Genomic DNA, 17817 nt, shown 5'->3' on the forward strand with positions numbered 1-17817 from the left:
CCCCACAAAGCACTAAATACATGGAATGTGTCAGATCTTGGTTATTGATTAATGATTGGGTAATTGAAGCTCTCAGTTTGACCTGATGCGCGAGGACACCGAGAGGTAGCAGAGAGAGAGAGAGAGAGAGAGAGAGAGAGAGAGAGAGAGAAAGAAACGAAAAAGCAAGGAGAGAGAAGATATGAAAACGGAAAGTAACAGCGAAAGATAGAGAAAGTGGGTGAGAGAAAAAGACAAATAAAGAGAGTGATACAGAGAAACAGAAAAAGAAGAGAGACAGAGAGAGAAAGTGAAAAAGAAAGAAGAGAGAAGGAAAGAAAGCGAGTGAGATAGAGAGAGAGGAGACAGACGGAAAAGCAAGGAGAGAGAAGAGAGAAACGGAACGAAAGAGAGCGAGAGATAAAGGAGAAAGTGAGTGAGAATAAGAAAAGGAGAAGAAAATAAGGAGAGTTAGACGGAAAGAGAAAGAGTGGGGAGAGAAATGAGGTGTGAGTGAAGAGAAAGGAGGAGAGACATAAGGAGAGAGAGAGAGAGAGAGAGGGCGCCCACGTCGTCCGCCTTCATGAGCATACGCTCAGTGCGGAGAGAGCAAGAGCGCGAGACAGGGAGCGCGAGAGCGCGAGGCGAGATAGATAGAGCGAGAAAAGGAGAGAGAGAGAGAGAGAGAGCAGTGCTGTGTCAGTGCGAGACTCGAAGCAGCTCTCCATCCACTCAGCGCGGGAGAAGAGAAGAGGCTCGCGCGACAGCGCTGCGTTCTGAAGGTGACGATGCTCTAACGGTTTCTCCTCAAACCGTCCTTCGCCTCTGATGTCGGTGTTGGTTCGCTCACGGTCTATATCTCTCTTTCTCTCTCTCTCTCCCTCTGTCTCTCCGTTTCTCCGATGCAGATGCTCCGCGCTGCGCTGCTGCTGCCGCTGCTGGTGTGTGTGTGTGCGTGTGTGGGTTTGTGCTCGGCGGCGCTGCCCGGAGCCTCCGGCCGCGACGACAGCGGCAATTTTCTGGACGACAAATGGCTGACAGGACGGTGGGACAAATTTCGAGACGTGAGTAGCGTTTTACGGTGTGGCGTTAACGGTCCAGCTTCTCTACTGCTCGGTGTTTTGTTGTGTGTGTGTGTGTGTGTGTGTGTGTGTGTGTGTGTGTGTGAGAGAGTGAGTGTGTGTGTGTGTGTGTGTGAGAGTGTGTGTGTGTGTGTGTGTGTGTGTTTACTGCCCGTGTCGCGGTTTTAGTTGGAACTAGCTGTGGGGCTGAAATTGTCTTCTAACTCTCCAGCTTCTTATTCGAATAGTCCACCTTAAATGCTGCAGCAGTCACATTCATTTAAGGTGGAACGGACATATTGAATTAAAAAGGCTCCAGGTTGTTACCCGAGGCGCCTTCTCGTTCGAATTTTTCCGTTCCACCTTAAATGGTGCAGCAGTTATGGTGCACCATTTAAGGTGGAACGGAAAATTCGAATGAGAAGCCAACTTCACCTTCGTGAGCTAGCTTAGCGTTAGCCTGGCTCGGTCCTCCGCAGTGACTGCTCGCCTCTCTGTGCGATGACCCACCGTTAGCACAGCCGTGAAGCCCTCAGCGCCTCCTCAGCACAGGTGTAGGTCAGTCATGAGCTGAAGGAGACGTGTTTATGTGTGCATTTAGCTCACTGTGAGGGCCAAACGACTAAAAGGACACTTGAAAATATGAAACGTTCTGGGGACATTTGTCTTTTATTTCTATGTTTATTTTCTTTTCCTTTCTTCTCCTTCTTAGTAAAAAAACAAATTTCAGTTTTAAAAGCAAAAGATTTCCTTTTGGTTTTTGAGGGATACAGGCGATTACACATTAACCTTGGACCATAATGTAGCTTAACTTCAGACAAATTAATACCACCTGCTATAAATAATATCATTGTGATCCAAATTTAGCTACAGCATACAGTATGTAAGCGTTGCAGGGCCTTGGGCCGCTGTTCGATCAGTTTGTCCAACTCACTGAGTGGTCCAACTGAGCATGCGCATATCGTAAGAATAGTGTAGCAAATTAAAGTAAATTGTAGTAAATTAAGCCGCCAGTAGAGTTGAGTTGAGTCATACCATGGGGCCAAATTTATTTTAAACGTTTTATTGTGTTTTCATGTTGATTCAAGGCAGACTCAGCTTAGTATCACTACTGACCCCCTGATAAGATGATTCAGGTTATCATAATTATTCTTTTAATGCCGGTAACATTTCTGATACGGTTGTTAAGGTGGTTTTATATACAGAGAGCTACCTATAAATATGCGCTACTTTAGGACTTTTCGACAAGGTGGCACAATTCATCAGAATACCGGCACTATACTTAAAATGATGAAAGAACTGAATGGAATCAAACTACTTCCAAATGCGCAGTTGTAAATATACTTAAAAAGAGCTTCACAGAACTGCTAGAGGCTCCGTCCAGTGACGCTGGCAACCTTGTGATGCCATGTCGGGGGAAGTCTGAGAACAAATGACATGGTGGGCCAACGGCAGTAGCTGTACATATGTATATATCTGCTGATGCCACTACATAAACATTGAGAAAATGTAGAAAATGGGACTGAATCTACTTGGATTAGCATAGCAGAGAAATATAATGTTTATTTCTGAGTAAGAAGTGCAGTAGAATTAATAAAATAGAGATATTACAGAACAGTAGGCCAGCTTCACCTAACCATTCTGCTCTTCCGGAGTACAATAAATATGTCACCAAATATAGGTTTGGAATATCGTTCATATCCGAACATCTGTGCCAATATTTTTAAAAGCAATTATCTTCAATACTTCATTTTCACCACTTGTAAACTCATGTTTAGTGTGCAAAATATCATCAGTCATGTGTGAATGAGCTCTTTGAAGGCCTTAAGGTTAAGGTTGGTTTATGTGTAGTTACAACAGCATTTAGCTACTGTAATACAGGAGTAAATGGAAAGTCCCCAGAAAGGCCAGAATACAAACTCGTGTATGTGTATTAGAGACATGGTCACAGAAGTATAGTGCTCGTCCTTGTCTTAACAATGCTGTCATTCTTTAAGAGCACAAAACCATGTGAGCCTAAGGGCCTCAGTGTTCAGTGATGGTCACTCTTGTGGGCCAAATTAAGCATCTGTGACTCAGATTAAGCCCAGAGCCCGGACTTGGACAAATTGTTACCGGACCTTCTGACCTGAATCACTTGTAGTCATGCACTTTAATTGTGTCCACAGAGACGGGTGTTATAATTTCTATGGGAATATAAGCTTTGGATGGATGGATGAATCAAACGGTTATGTTGTTTTCGACCAACTCTGTTAGGTCCTAAATAATGGCTGTATAATCCACTTTATTTATTCATAAACAGATAATGTTTAATGATATTTAACCCAGAGCCTGATGATATCTGTTGCACCGGAGGACTTCCAGTTCCGCCTCTGTGTGTGTGTGCGTGATAATGATGTTTATGTAAGGTCTGCAGTTTAGACTCTCACATAGGCAGCTTGCTACAGTATTTCCAGGCAAAGCCGAGTCAGCCAACGCTGTCTCGCTAACTTCATCCTGGAAGCAGACCAAGATAGCTCTTCCCCTCTCTCACTGTCTATCCCTGTGTCTCTTTCTTTCTCTCTCACACTCTCCTCCTTTCTCAGTTCAGTATGTGCATAAGTGTGACCACTAGCATTGCCAAAACATGGACAGTAAAAGCTAATTAAACTGCTTAGAAACTAAAACATGCAGGTTAAGGACAAGCTTTCGCATTTGAATATTATGAAAGTAAATATATAACAACAGTGAGTGAGTGTAAATGTAAAGATTAGAGTGTATATTCTACAGCCTTTCAGTTCAGTACACGAGTATGACCACCAGCCTTGAGGTCAGTGATGACAGCGAAAGCTAATTATGGCACTCACATACTCAACAACGGAGATGTCAGCTAGGAAATCATGAAAGCAACACAATAATGAGTTCATTTAAATGTGATGACGGGTTGTAGTCTACAGAGGCTGTAATGGGAAAGCAGAAGAGTGTACAGCGTGTGCCAATGCCCTGCTCCTGGTTGCATGTGTCTAACTGTCTCCTGTTAAAGGGCAGTAAAGATTAGTTGAGACTGTCCATGTGACACTTCAAGGCCAATCAGTTAACAGAAAGAGATTTATGCAGATTAGTATCTCGCTAAACATGACTTAATGATGCTCAGTTTAACGAGGGAAAACTGGGTAAATGAATACAGGCAGTAAACACCTGACTATTAGCTTAGTCATTTACATTAACACTTTAGGATTTCAGCTGCATTTGAGCGTAAATGAAGGAAATGCCAAGTGGTGTGTGTTTGTGTATGCAGAAAAGCTCTTGGACACACATTTGCAGTGCTGCCAGTAGGCCACATCACTCACACCCTAATCTCAGATTCCAGAATTTTGGAAAATCGTACTTTAGGCAACCCATCCTGATGTTCTTGGCGCAGATACCTCTCTATGAGCTGGAAATCACATTTGTAACCCCGCCTCTCCCTTTCCTAAGCCCCTCCCACTCCACTGTTCCTGCTCTCCTAATGCCCTCCCACTTGTACGTCCTCACACAGAATTATACATGGGTGCTGTCAGCTTCTATGGTTGTGAGAATGTGACTGCAAGCACACAATCATGCATTACAGTGTTAAAACAAGACATGCATTTATATGCGTGTGTGAATATGCGTGTGTATGTACTTCAACGTCAGCTGTAATTTTGTACGTCAAATGTGTACGTATGCATGGTAAGGGCATATGCATGTATATGTACTGAAACCTCGGGCTAAACAAGGCTTGGTTGGGTGCATGTTGTGCCTTCATAAAATATGAACACCAGAGTTTGAACACCACAGCAGTGAAATCTCCCCCAAGGGGTAAAATGAATGTGTTTATTAAGTGCATGTGAGACACATCTAAAATGATGCGCGTGTGTGTGTGCCCACGCTTTGATCCTCGTGTGTTATGACATGTGCCTGGCAGAAGCCGTGTGTCTGATTTTCCTCGGGAGACCCTCATGAGATTTTAACAAACCCAAATTTCAAAACCTTTCGCACCTGGTAGAATAGAATCTCATATTACTGTCAAATTATTACGCTGTATTATTTCATATGCAGCGATTAAGTGAGATTTAATTTAGGCATGCTAGGAAAGTGGTAATATTATCTATATTGTAAATGTTGATATTAGGATTATAAAAGACAGTTTATTAGGGTGTTTGGAGCCAGATGTCTCCTGGCAGTCCTATATGTGCACAAGTTATGTAAGAACAAGATTAGGGCTGTCATTGTCGATTATAAAGCTTTAAAAACAAACCCAAACACAAGAATAAAAATGAACTAAATAATAACAAACCATAAACATCAAAACAGTAATGAACCATCATACATGAACTAGGAAAGGGACAGGAACTTATATATATGTAATATAACATATTTTTGATTTAGGACTATTTCGAATAATTTGAATACTTGAGTATTCGCCGGTTGTGTTGATTTGCAGATTCAATATTTAATATTTGGAGGTTTTGTTGTTTTTCAAGTTACAAAAATGGGGAATAAATAAAAACTAAATTATACAGTCGCCTCTAACAACAATTTTTACATCACTGTTGAAGCAAAAGGGCAAAGATGCCTGAGAAATCATGTGTGGGAACACATTATATTATCAGGCAATAAGAAAAAACCTCAGTGCAAAGCTTACAAAGAGAGGTTGGTATGAAGTCACAAAATTATTTCAGATATATAAATATTGTAATCTCAGTACTGCTGGTCTCTGGTGATGGCTATGCTAAAACCTGGGAGCTCCCAGCCTCAGAACTGTTTGTTGTGGTCAGTTCTGGCATTGGATGAGGAGAAGACAACTGGCACTTTTGCTGTCACGTCTTCCTTTGTTTCCAAGGTGGTGCTGGTCACGTTCAGTCGGGCCTGTATTTCCAAAAGCTCCTCAATCCTCTGCTCCACTCTCTGTAGCTCAACTATGACTGAGCACAACTCAGCCCTCACTGCTGATTTCCATACTAAAAAAACTCAGTAACATAAAAAAGTAACTAACTAAAATGAATTAAAACTAAAACTGTGATGATACATAAAATAGTAATTCTAAATCGTTACATCATATTTATCATGACTCTGTAGCTGTATTCAAAAGAGAGGACAGCAGTTGTGGCCTCTATAACAACATAGGAGATGTGCATGGGGACTTGAGTATTTGGTAATCGTACTTGTAAGTAAATATGCTATGTTATACTTTGTTAATCCGAATTGTGAGTGCCTTAAGGTGAGTGCATTGCCAAAGATGCATTATTAAGATGCATTGACTGGTAGTGGCTTTCAGCAAATATAACATCTGTAATAGCAAAAAGTAGCATTTCTTTCAATGTTATTTAATTACTGAAGGTAATAAATACATTCTGATCGAGCTTATTTTGTCCAATCATACAGCTATAACAAAGTGCACAGCATTTTACCTGGAGAAAAAGTCTATCTTTGAGGCAGAAAAGACAAATGCAATTAATCTCGATTAACTACACAACTAACTACACGCTACTGCACAAAAATAGTGTGATTCAGTATGGCAGTACATGAATTGTATGTGTACATGTTTTGTAGCATTCAGTGTAGTGGTCAGGCTTTGTTAGTTTCTTAAGAGGAAACCAGTATGAGAATTTTAAAATATGCATGATGCTACTCACTGCCAGTTCATCGAGAAGGGAAATTTTAATCAAGATTTTTTTTTAATTTGAGTAATCGAGTTTAATTGGGTAATCATGGCAGCTCTAAACAGGATGATATTTGCATGATATATGCTTGTCATATTTGCCTGAGATTTGCAGTACCAGCCAGTATCTCGTTCCCTCCTTCCTCTCTCCTTTTTCCCTTCTCTTTCTCTTTCTCTTCTGGGCTGTGTCACCTCGTCTATACCTCCGCTCTCATGTTTGTTCCCTTCTCTTTGTGGTCTTAATGGAATGCAGACTGGCAGCTTCTGCTTCAGGCCTTGCTCTAATGGAGAGAGAGCAGGAGAGAGTAAGAGACAGAGAGAGAGAGGGGGAAAGAGAGAGACAGACAGACAGAGAGGGAAAGAAAGACCATAGATTTAACCTTGCCATGTTTATGACTCTAACCTAAGGACAATCCACTTCAGCGGGCAGACACACACACAAACACACACACACACACACACAAACACAAGCAGACTGTGTACTATATATTTAGTGTTTTAGCTTTTGTAGAAAAATAAACCATTCAGTTAAATTACAAATGAAAGTTTCATCACCACAGTGCTATTATTACACTAAAAATTCTGAAAGTTATTCTAAAAATATATTATAATAATTAAAAGCACTCTTTATACACATAGCAACTCAAAGTGCTTTACAGACAGGTGATAAAGTTCACTATCGGTAACAGTGCAATAAAATTTAAAAAGTTACAAATAGTAATATAAATTAAACAAAAGCTAAATTAAAGAAATACAGTTTCAGGTGTTTCTTAAAAGTGTGTACTGAGCTTGACTGGGACTGAGTTCCACAGCTTGAAAGTATGAAATTTATAGAGTATGTTATTTATGAACAGTATTTGCAGAAGGCCAGTATCTGCAGATCTTAGATACACATGTGCTTTAAAGGTCAGCTTTAAAAGCAAATAAAAGAACTTTAAAATAAATAGATAAAAGATAAAGATAACTAGTGTGATTCTTCCAAACCAGGAGTGGTGTGATCTCTCTTTCTTGTTTTTTGTTAGGATCTGTGCTGCTGCATTTTGTATGAGTTGTAGAGCATGTGTTGTTTTCTTAGGAAGTCCTGTAAGAGCATTACAGTAATCAGTTCTGCTTGTAACAAATGCATCGATAAGTTCCTCTGAATTGCTCGGGGATAGAAAAGGCCTAACTTCAGCAATGTTTCTCAAATGATGAAAAGCAACATTATTTGTTTTTAAAATGTACTAATGTTAACTTAAAGTAGACAAAAGTGCATTTTCCTTACCAGTTCACATATACAGTGCCCTCCACAAATATTGGCACCCCTGGTAAACATGAGCAAAACAGGCTGTAAAAACATGCTTTATTGCTGATCCTTTTATATTCAAAATATAAAAAATATAACCTTTATTTGAAATACAATTATTGAAAAAAAAATCTTATCAGGAAACTAATATGTTTCTCAAATCTGTCTGTGCCACAGTTGTTGGCATCCCTTCATTTAATACTTTATGCAGCCTTTCTTTTGCAAAGATAACAGCTCTGTGTCTTCTCCTACAATGCTTAATGAGACTGGAGAACACATGGTAAAGGATTTGAGACCAGTCCTCCATAAACAATCTCTCCAGATCCTTCAGATTCTGAGATCCACACTGTGGACTCTCCTCTTCAGCTCAGCCCACAGGTTTTCTAGGGGGTTTAGGTCAGGGGACTGGGGAGACCTTAATTCTGTGGTCAGTGAACCATTTTTGTGTTGATTTTGAGGCGTCCTGCTGGAAGATCCAAACTATGGCCCAGTTTAAGTTTCCTGGCTGAGGCAGCCAGATTTTGATTTTATTTCTGCTGGGAATTAATGGAGTCTGTGATACCATGTATCCAAATAAATTGTCCAGGACCTTTTGAAGAAAATCAGCCCCATAGTATCACAGATCCACCACTATACTTCACACTGGGGAAGAGGTACTTTTTCTGCATCTTTGTGTCCATGCTAAACTGGTGTTTGTTGCCAAAGAACTTTTTGGTCTATTTTGGTCTCATCTAACAATAGAACACGGTCCCACTGAAATTTCCAGTAATGTTTCTCAAACTGTAGGCACTTGAGTTTGTTGGTCCTTGACAGCAGCTCCTTCTGGCAACCCCTTCAAACAACTTGTGGTTATATAGCTGATGTTTGATTGTGGTTTGGGAAATGTTCTGACCCTGAGACTTATTGCCCCATCTGTGATCCTTGGAGATTCTTTGTCCACTCAAACCATCTTCCTCATTGTGCATGGGGTCAGTATAGACATATGTCCTCTTCCCAGCAGATTCCTAACATCTCTAGTTGTTTTAAGCTTCTTAATTATTGCCCTGATGGTGGAAATGTACATTTTCAACTGTTTAGATATTTTCTTATTGCTGATTTATGCAGCTCAGCCACCTTTTGTCACATGTCATTGATGTATTCTCTGGTCTTTGGCCTGTGTTTCATCTCATATATATTCCCTAGTGAAATGGGAAGTCACCATTGCATGGCTAACCATTTAAGTGCTCCTAATTGCTTTAACTAAAAAATAAAACAGAAATAGAAATATACTTTAGTTAGATTTCACTCTTAAGAATTTCTGGGGCTTCCAACAATTGTGGTAAACATAGATTTAAGAAAAATAATTATTTCATAACAAGATTTAGTTTTTTCTTTCAATCATTATACCTTAAGTAAAGGTTGGATTTTTGCTAGTATTTTTATTGAAAGATCAAAAGGAAAAGTAATTAAGAATTATTTTTACAGCTTATTTTGCTCATGATAACTGGGGTGCCAATATTTGTGGAGGGCACTGTACGTTAATTGTCATTGTATCTACCATCCAAGAAACTGTGAAATGTGAAGTAATTTTAACATTAAGCAAGCACGTCAGCCATGTGGGATGACCAGCAGTAGTCAAATTGCTCATTGCAAAATCTGTAATGCCAGTATTTTGAAGGGAAGCAATAATACTGGGTGATATACCACTTGGAATTTTTACTAAGGCATTAGTTTTACCGGTGTGCCACAAATAAGCCAGATAACGCAACCTACATGCAGTGCAAAACATGTTAACTGTAGTCCTATACTCACCTTTACCAGACATCTTTGAGTAATTACTCTTCTCCCACTATGTAGTCAATTACAGTCTGAATTAGCATTAGTCCAAGTTGTTATCAAGGAAGTCTTGAAGCCTTTAGAACAGAATAGTGTCCATTAGCCCTGCCTGTGGTGTGTCTCTGTTGGTCAGCTGCATCACACAGCAGCGTGGTCTCAAGGCCTCGCACCCCAATCAAGCAAAAAAATCAGCTACATTGGCTTCTACCGATAGTGTGAATGACTAATATTTACCAAACTCCAGCAGTAACTGACTCTAATAAATACAAAGGCATGTGTGTATGGGATGCACAGATAACTTGAGAAATCTGGGCATGAAACAACGTTTAGCTCCATTTTGCTGAGCCACAGAAACAGCTGTGTGCACCACAGGTTTATCTGTACATTGTTCAGTTTAGTTTTTAATGGTTTTGCACAATAAAAATATGGTTCTCATTATTAAATATGGTTTTACTTGTGACCTAGAACACTGCTTTTACCAAAATAAAATATTGAAGAAGTGTAATTGTATAAATATAAAGATTTATAAGCAAGCTAGGTTAGACAGAGGAAGTATCGGTATGGGTACTCAGTATTGGCAGATAGTTAAAGATCCAATATCAGTGTTAAAAGGGAAGAAGTGGCATCTGTGCATTCCTATTATAAAGTGCTCTGCTGCAGCCATTGTTGAGCTCTCCACCACTGCACGATGGCTACACATCTTGCCCCACATTCTCCACTGAGACAGCCATAGAGATCAGTGGTTAACACAGAAAATCAACGCCCAGAATAAGATCTTTTCTTCACAGAGCAGTAAATGATAAAACACATCACAGAAAGACTTAATGAAGGTGTTATTTGTTTTATACTTATTTGTTTTACATTTGGAACTGTATTGAAATACAGAAGAGTAATATAGGTCTACTTCAGGTAAATCACAAAAATATATGCCATAATATATTACAGAATATTCCTTATATCACACGCAGAGACCTTTAAAGTTAAGAAGTCTGCACCATGTTTACTTTATGCTTGCACTATATCGGTCAACCGTATAAAGTGATCTAATCTCCATTATAAATTATTTGTAGCTCTGTTTATGTGTGTGTGTGTGTGTGTGTGTGACTTGAAGGATTAAAGTGAAGTTTTTCTGTGGAGAAAAGCAGCGAGTGTGTGTGTGTGTGTGTGTGTGTGTCATAAAGAATGAATGATATGGGGAAGGTAAGATGCTTCTGGCACTTTCTGCCTGAGAGAGCAGCCCCCCTGGCTGTCATGCAGTCTGCTCACAAAACCCTCACAAAGCGCACACACATACACAAACAATAGTCTGTCCTTCTGTCTGTCCATGTGGTGATTATTTGACATGATTTTATTAAGCTGTTTTTGAAATACTGCTATCTATTGAACTGTTGATGAGCGTTGACGAACTGTTGACGAGCGTGGGTTATATTTTAGGTAATAATTCACTGATACTTTAAATCTCTCAGGTAATTTTTCATTCACGGTTTTATCACTTTCATATTATATGCGCTCATGTGTGAGAATCATTAAAGTGATTACAGCAAACTCGATGCAGACATAATTTACATTGCTCAGACTGTGATAATCTGAAGGGGTGTGTGTGTGTGTGTGTGTGTGTGTGTGTGTGTGTGTGTGTGTGTGTGTGAGCTCTGTTCCATTAGGATTTAGAATCCTGTGGGCAATGCAGGATAGGACAAAGCAATTCATCCTTTCATTTCTCTCTCTCTCTCTCTGTCTGTCTCATGCAGTAAGTACAGTTCTCTCTCTCTCACGCAGTGAGTACACTTCAAGGTTATAGGCCCTAGTCATATTTTTATAGTCAGTTGGAGCAGTGCTGAGGCTGGGAGGCTGCATTTAGACACTCTGTCCACTGCATGACTTCCCTGCTGTAACCTGCCGTTAAATCACCCAGGGTATAATCATTCATTAAATGCAGTAAAACAGTAAACAGTAGGCAAACGCAGGTCACAAAGTAACATGTAACATTTTCAGACAATAGCAATCTAATAGATAGTTCTCCAGATTCATTGTTTATGTACCACGAAAGTTATTTTTCATTGTGTTTTTTTATAGTAGCTGTTTGTATAAATCACAGAATTAACACTTTATTTTAATCACCAACTTGGTGCCTGTGATATAGCATCGTTTTGAAGCATGTAACCAACTGGCAGCATGGTTTAGCCAAATTAAAATACAGTAGTTTTTAAAAGTGACAGATTTAACAGAAAGCTTTAGCAGATTTCCCCCTTTTTATAAGCTCAAAACATTTTTTTGTCCAAAATGATGCCTATATTTTTATGTATTTAGGTTGGTAATGCTGTCTGGTTCAGACTACATAGAATTTTACTTGACGAAAGCTTCTCAGTTTGTTACAGTTAACTTCACGTATGTATGGTACGTTCGAAACATTTGCTTTTAGAGGCAGGTTATTCTGTATGTTACGGGCTTCTACTTAAAGTATTTAATCCATAGAATTTGCAGTTATTGCTGGCAAAACAAATGTTTGTTTGATAGTAATTATTTCTCACTTGTATCTCACTTGAAAACCTGTAGAAAAAGTGTGGAATCTAAACTTTCCATCAGCACCACATTGTGTTTGTAATTAGACGAGGACATGTTTTATTATGATTTAAATTTGCTGAAGAGTTATTGTTGTGCGTATAGTCTTATTTTGCAGAAGAAGAAAACATGCTTTATATTTTTGCCACATTTTTCTCATTTATTGATGAAAAATGAAAAAAAAAAACATTTGAACCTGTTGAAAGAGAATATAAATACAGTGTAAATGAAATTCAGTACACAACTAAGGAATTAATGATTTCATTACATAATTATAGTCGAACAGTGTAGCCAAATGGTGGTAATAACTTCTAAGGGATCTCTGATGGTCAAAGCTTATGGAGAAATATAGAAAGAATGGAGGAAAGACAGAAAGGAATAAAGAAAGTGGGAGAGCATGTGTTTCCTATGAGAGTCTGTTGGCTGGCTGCAGAGCCTGGGGCTTGTGTTGTTATAGCACAGATGAGCTAGTATTGAAATCTGGGCACGCTTCAGACTCAGTGGGAGAGAGAAACCAAACACACGGTGATCTGGGGCACCACGGCAAACGCTGGCAAGCAAGTCCGCAGCAACTAAACACTAAGGGACCCTGTTCACTCGAGAAACTGTTGCAGATGTTGTTTATTCATTCATATATTGATTAATTTATTTATTTATTGAGTCATTGTGGTAAAATAAATGTTTACCACTGTTCTCGAGAGTGAGTGCTTAGCTTGGATCAGTTTATACCTTTATATTTTTCAGTGAGTTTAAGGTGGTTTTGTGTCAGCTCAGGCTGAAAAGATAACTGAACAGTTAGCTAAGTGAGAACAGTGTAACATTCATAGCAGCTTTCATAAGCATTGAACAGAGGACAGTATAATAAATGCAACTAACTTGAAACAATTTAAAACCATTAACACTTTAAAATCAACTCAATATTTAAAACCAACTTCTAAATAAACAACAGTTAAAAATCAAACATCTAAAACAGGTGTGCAAAACTTAAAACTAACTTTAAAAACTACATAATAATTAAAGCCAATGCATAGGAAAAGAACACAAATCCATGAAATTACTTCCACAACAACGGTATTTACTTTCTTACTAAAACCAGTGGCAACAGTGGAGTTTCAAGTAAACCATTTTCACATGATTGCATGGTATAGCCCACATTCCTTGCTGTTGCTTAGCAAATATGTGAGGGAGATGTATAGATGAATTATGGTTAGTGCTGCTGCCTTCATACAACGAAAGATGTGCAACACATCCTGAAATGAAAAATGAAGCGCACTCTAATAGGCCAGATTCAATCACTACAATGCATCAACAGCATTCATGTAAATGATCTAATAATCCAGCACAAATGAAGGCAAATCATTCATTGTTCCTGTATGCAAGACCTAATCTGAACTTTATTTTTTTCCATTTAATGTAATCATTGTAAATTTACAATAACTACTTAATGGTTACATCTAGTTCTCTAGGTTACATTTAGCCTACAACAGTAAATAATTCCAAAGGCCAATGAAAGCAACACAAATCTGCTTTTATTCACATTTATTAGTAATTTGAGGGCTTTAAATGGGAATTCCAAAATTCCCAGAAAATTCTTTAATAATTAAATGGTTAAGATGTAAACAAAGTAATTCGGAGTACGAAAAACTTCTCGTATCAGAATTTCTTCTTGAATCAGAATTGTCCACAGTGGTGCTGATAGGAACCAGATGTCTGAAGTGTTTAATGCCTCTAAAAGCTACATCTCAGAAGATTGTTACATGATATGGTTACAAATACACTACCTGTTGTCTAACACACTGTTTTATGAAAGTATTATGATAAGGTTTTGGCCTAAAACATGTATTTAAAACACATTTATTGTGGAGTGGTATATATAGGATGTTGTAAGGCAAAGTAGCTTTCAAACAAAACTTATTTTTTCAGATTTACCACTATTTTACCATGATCAACAATACATCTAAAAACTCAGAGCGCACATGTAGCAATCACAACCTCTAGTTTCTGTCATCTCCACTGTAAAGAAATCAGAGTGAATAAGGCACCATTTCACACTCTGAATGACTTTGAATTCTGCAGAGATTCTGCAGTTCTCCTTTAAATGACTTCTGAAGGTCAGTGAAAGCATCTTCAGTACATATAATTGTGTTTTACAATTCAGCCTTTTACCAGAGATGTTACCATACAGGGAAAACAAGAGTGGTTCACATTCAGTCCCTTGCAAAACATCTTTCCTAATATTAAGCAAAATACTATGAGTCAAACACCAATCACAAAAATCAGTTACAAGCATGTTGAGCTAGGTGAGCTGCAGAAAATCAAACAAAAGAGAATCCACCAATGTAAATGACCTGACTGATAACTCAATAAACAATGCAGCACAATGCTCTTTCTGATCAGGAAGCATACAGTATAAATTATAACTCTGCCAAATGAGGGGGTGGTGGTGTTTGTGCACTGGAAAGGTATTAAGTAGACCCACATGGAGATGGTAATAGATTTCATGTGGTGTCTCTCACTAAAGACTGGCACTGACACTCACAAACAAACACACACACACATAAACAGAAAGGCAGGTATATAATGTTTAAAACTGCCGGAGGGCCAGTCAGTCAACTGACCAGTCAGCCATTTTATATTAATATCCTGCAATCTGATTGTGTGTATGTGTGTATGTGTGTGTGTGTGTGTGTGTGTAATGCCATATGGAGCTATCAGAAATGTCAGTCTTTAGGGCTGCATTGACTAGAGGGAGGACTAACAACTGTCGGAATCAATTAAGAATGCTCTCAAGCATAAGCTAATTAACAAACCTGACAGCAAATCAGATACAGTCTCCTCATAATGACACTACATACTGACAAGCATAAACGTGTATGTTGCATGCTCATATAGAGTATGCAGGTTTTATATGACTGGTTGTAATATTGCACATGTTGTTATTCACTGTGTGTGTGCATTTATGTGCGCATCCCACTAATGGTGTTATTTATTTGCTTTCTCTCTAATGCTTCCTCTGCAATTAGGAAGTAGAGGTTTGTATGAACATGTGAAATTATTTTCTTCAGAAAGGTCAAGGAAATAACAGCATCTTTACTTTTAAACAATCAAACATTTACTAATACGGATTGATGTTTTATTGTTTTGTAGTTTTGATCAATATTATTAATGTTGCAGGAGCCTGGATCGTGGAACCCTGGGAAGCCTTTTGATCAAGGTACGTTGTAAAAGCAATTATCATGATTAAACTGGAATTCATATGTATTTAAGAGCATAATTTATATAATTATTGAAATAATGCAGCTTAGATTACCATTCAAATATATATGACTGTATGACTAAAGTTAAAATTACTTTGACCATGAGATTCTTGGAAGGGCAAAGCTGAAGTAGGCAAAATTCCCACTCACATTTTATGCCCTGCCATATGTGTGTGTGGCCTTGAGTTTACGGACTCCTCCTGGGGCGGTTGGCAATAGTTACACCTCCCAGGGCAGTGTGCAGTCCGACGGTCTCGTGAAGTGGGCATCAGCAATGGCTTTTATCAGCATGAGCCTTTGACTAAACATGATAACATGCCTCGATGCATCAACCGCATTGGTTTGGAATGTTGGAATTAGTTGAAATCGATTAGAATTACATACAAATACAGTGTGCGCACATTTTTTAGCTCAGGCTATTTTCGAATGTAAAAAGTAAAGTTTGATGTTCTTTTAATTGTTAAATTGTTGATTCCACAACGGTATCAAAATGAAGTTTCATAGTACACTGAATTGTTAGATAAAGAATTGTTACTGAATTTATGCATTGCAAGCTCCCAACTAGAGTTGCGAGTTTTGGCAAAATCTTTTGTTATCTTTTTCATTTACAAACAAAACCACAGAGATGAGCCATGAAAACAAACACATCACTGCTTTTTACATAAACAAGACTTTAGGCTTTATTGAATGGAAAATGCAACCTAACATAACAGATATGAGTCAAAAAACCTTGGGTTGTGCATCATTAAGTAGGGCTACCAGAACAAGTTACACTCTTGTGCCCTCATGCGTAGAAGTACTCAAGTTCAGTTAAATATTGACCTATTCAAAAATCAATTGTTTATCAGAAATTAGATTAAGTTTTTAAATAGCACTAGTCGAACATGTATGTATTTGTCGATTAGTGATTAATAAAGCAATAAGCCACAGGAGGCCGTGGGTTACTGCGATTTTATCAAGGGGATGGGTGTTCTTTGTTCTTTCTAAAACTCTCTTCCCTGTGATAAAATCGCAGTAACACACAGCCTTGAGTGGCTTATTGCTTTTATAAAATGGTGGCCAACATAAAATATATTAAAATACACAATGTTTTAGATAATTCTTTAAGTTATTATTAATAATAATCAACATAAACAAGTATTCCACCAAGAAATGTAGTTCCTTTAGAGCATGTTACTGTTGCTAAGCAACAATTGACCGCTGAATGAGGAGAAGAACGTTCGGTTGCCAATCACTGTAAACTGCAGACGTTTCATGATTTTTTTAACTTTTTTCGTATAACAGTGAACATATGCAACATAGCACTGTTTAATGCAAATATTTTCAGTTCTTAAATACTTTTGCACCAAATTACCACCACAAGTCTTCTTCTGTCAGTCTGACGACACCAATTTTCTCATGCTGGGGCTGAATCTCAAATGGCTCCCTGCTCCCTACATTGGTTAGTGCACTAGGTAGGAATTTAAATATTGACTCCTGCACCCAACAATGAAAAATATAGCTAAAAATTGTCATTTGGGATTCATCCACATTCATACTCAACAAGCAGTCCCCTTTTTGAAAACAGTAACTAGAATTTCTAAACTTAATGTTACACAGCACACTATTTAGCTAGGGAGTACGGAGCTGTTTGGGATTCAGCCTGGGTTTGATGCTACTTCTGTCTGAAACACGGACATTTGAAGCGTGTAAGCCATTCAGGTGACATTCTTTAGATTTTTATATTGCTGTTTTTCAGTGAATCATATTGTGAGTACTTTAATTCAAGCCTGTGATATTAATGTTGGAGTTCTTTAGCATGTTTGCTATCTTTTAGCCTGTTGGCTAGCTGACCAGCCTTGTTCTAGTAAACTAAAAACAGGTTCTTACTTCATCAGTACACTCGGTGCTCTGTGCAATCAGCATTAGAGTCAAAGATTAATCCATTAACCACAGAAGGGTTATTCGTGCCATGGCGCAGTAATACAGAGTTCAGTTGTCATAGCCGTGGTATATCGTGGATTCTACAAAGGCTTCGAACGCGGCTCAGCCAATCAGGTTTAATCCGGAACTATCCGTTTTATAATTGTTAATATCCTTTTTTTCTCCATCTGATGACAGACACAGCTCAAGCTTAAATAAACAAACAATACTCACTGCTGCTCTCTAAAAATGTTATAGCACCAAGTCAGAAGTTAGAAATTTTGTTGTTCTTAAGAC

General features: G+C 38.4%; 1 protein-coding gene across 1 annotated transcript in view; it reads left to right on the top strand.

The window, feature by feature from the left end:
* Window positions 1-468: 468 nt before the first annotated feature.
* spock3 (SPARC (osteonectin), cwcv and kazal like domains proteoglycan 3) overlaps window positions 469-17817 on the top strand; it is a 35027-nt gene continuing 17678 nt past the window's right edge. The window contains 4 exon segments of the mRNA XM_036582940.1: window positions 469-761; window positions 888-1043; window positions 15385-15393; window positions 15536-15575. Of these exon segments, the coding sequence (XP_036438833.1) occupies window positions 888-1043; window positions 15385-15393; window positions 15536-15575 (205 nt within the window). The 5' untranslated portion in view covers window positions 469-761.

This window comes from Colossoma macropomum, unplaced genomic scaffold, assembly GCF_904425465.1.
Source record: "Colossoma macropomum unplaced genomic scaffold, Colossoma_macropomum, whole genome shotgun sequence".
NCBI lineage: Eukaryota > Metazoa > Chordata > Actinopteri > Characiformes > Serrasalmidae > Colossoma > Colossoma macropomum.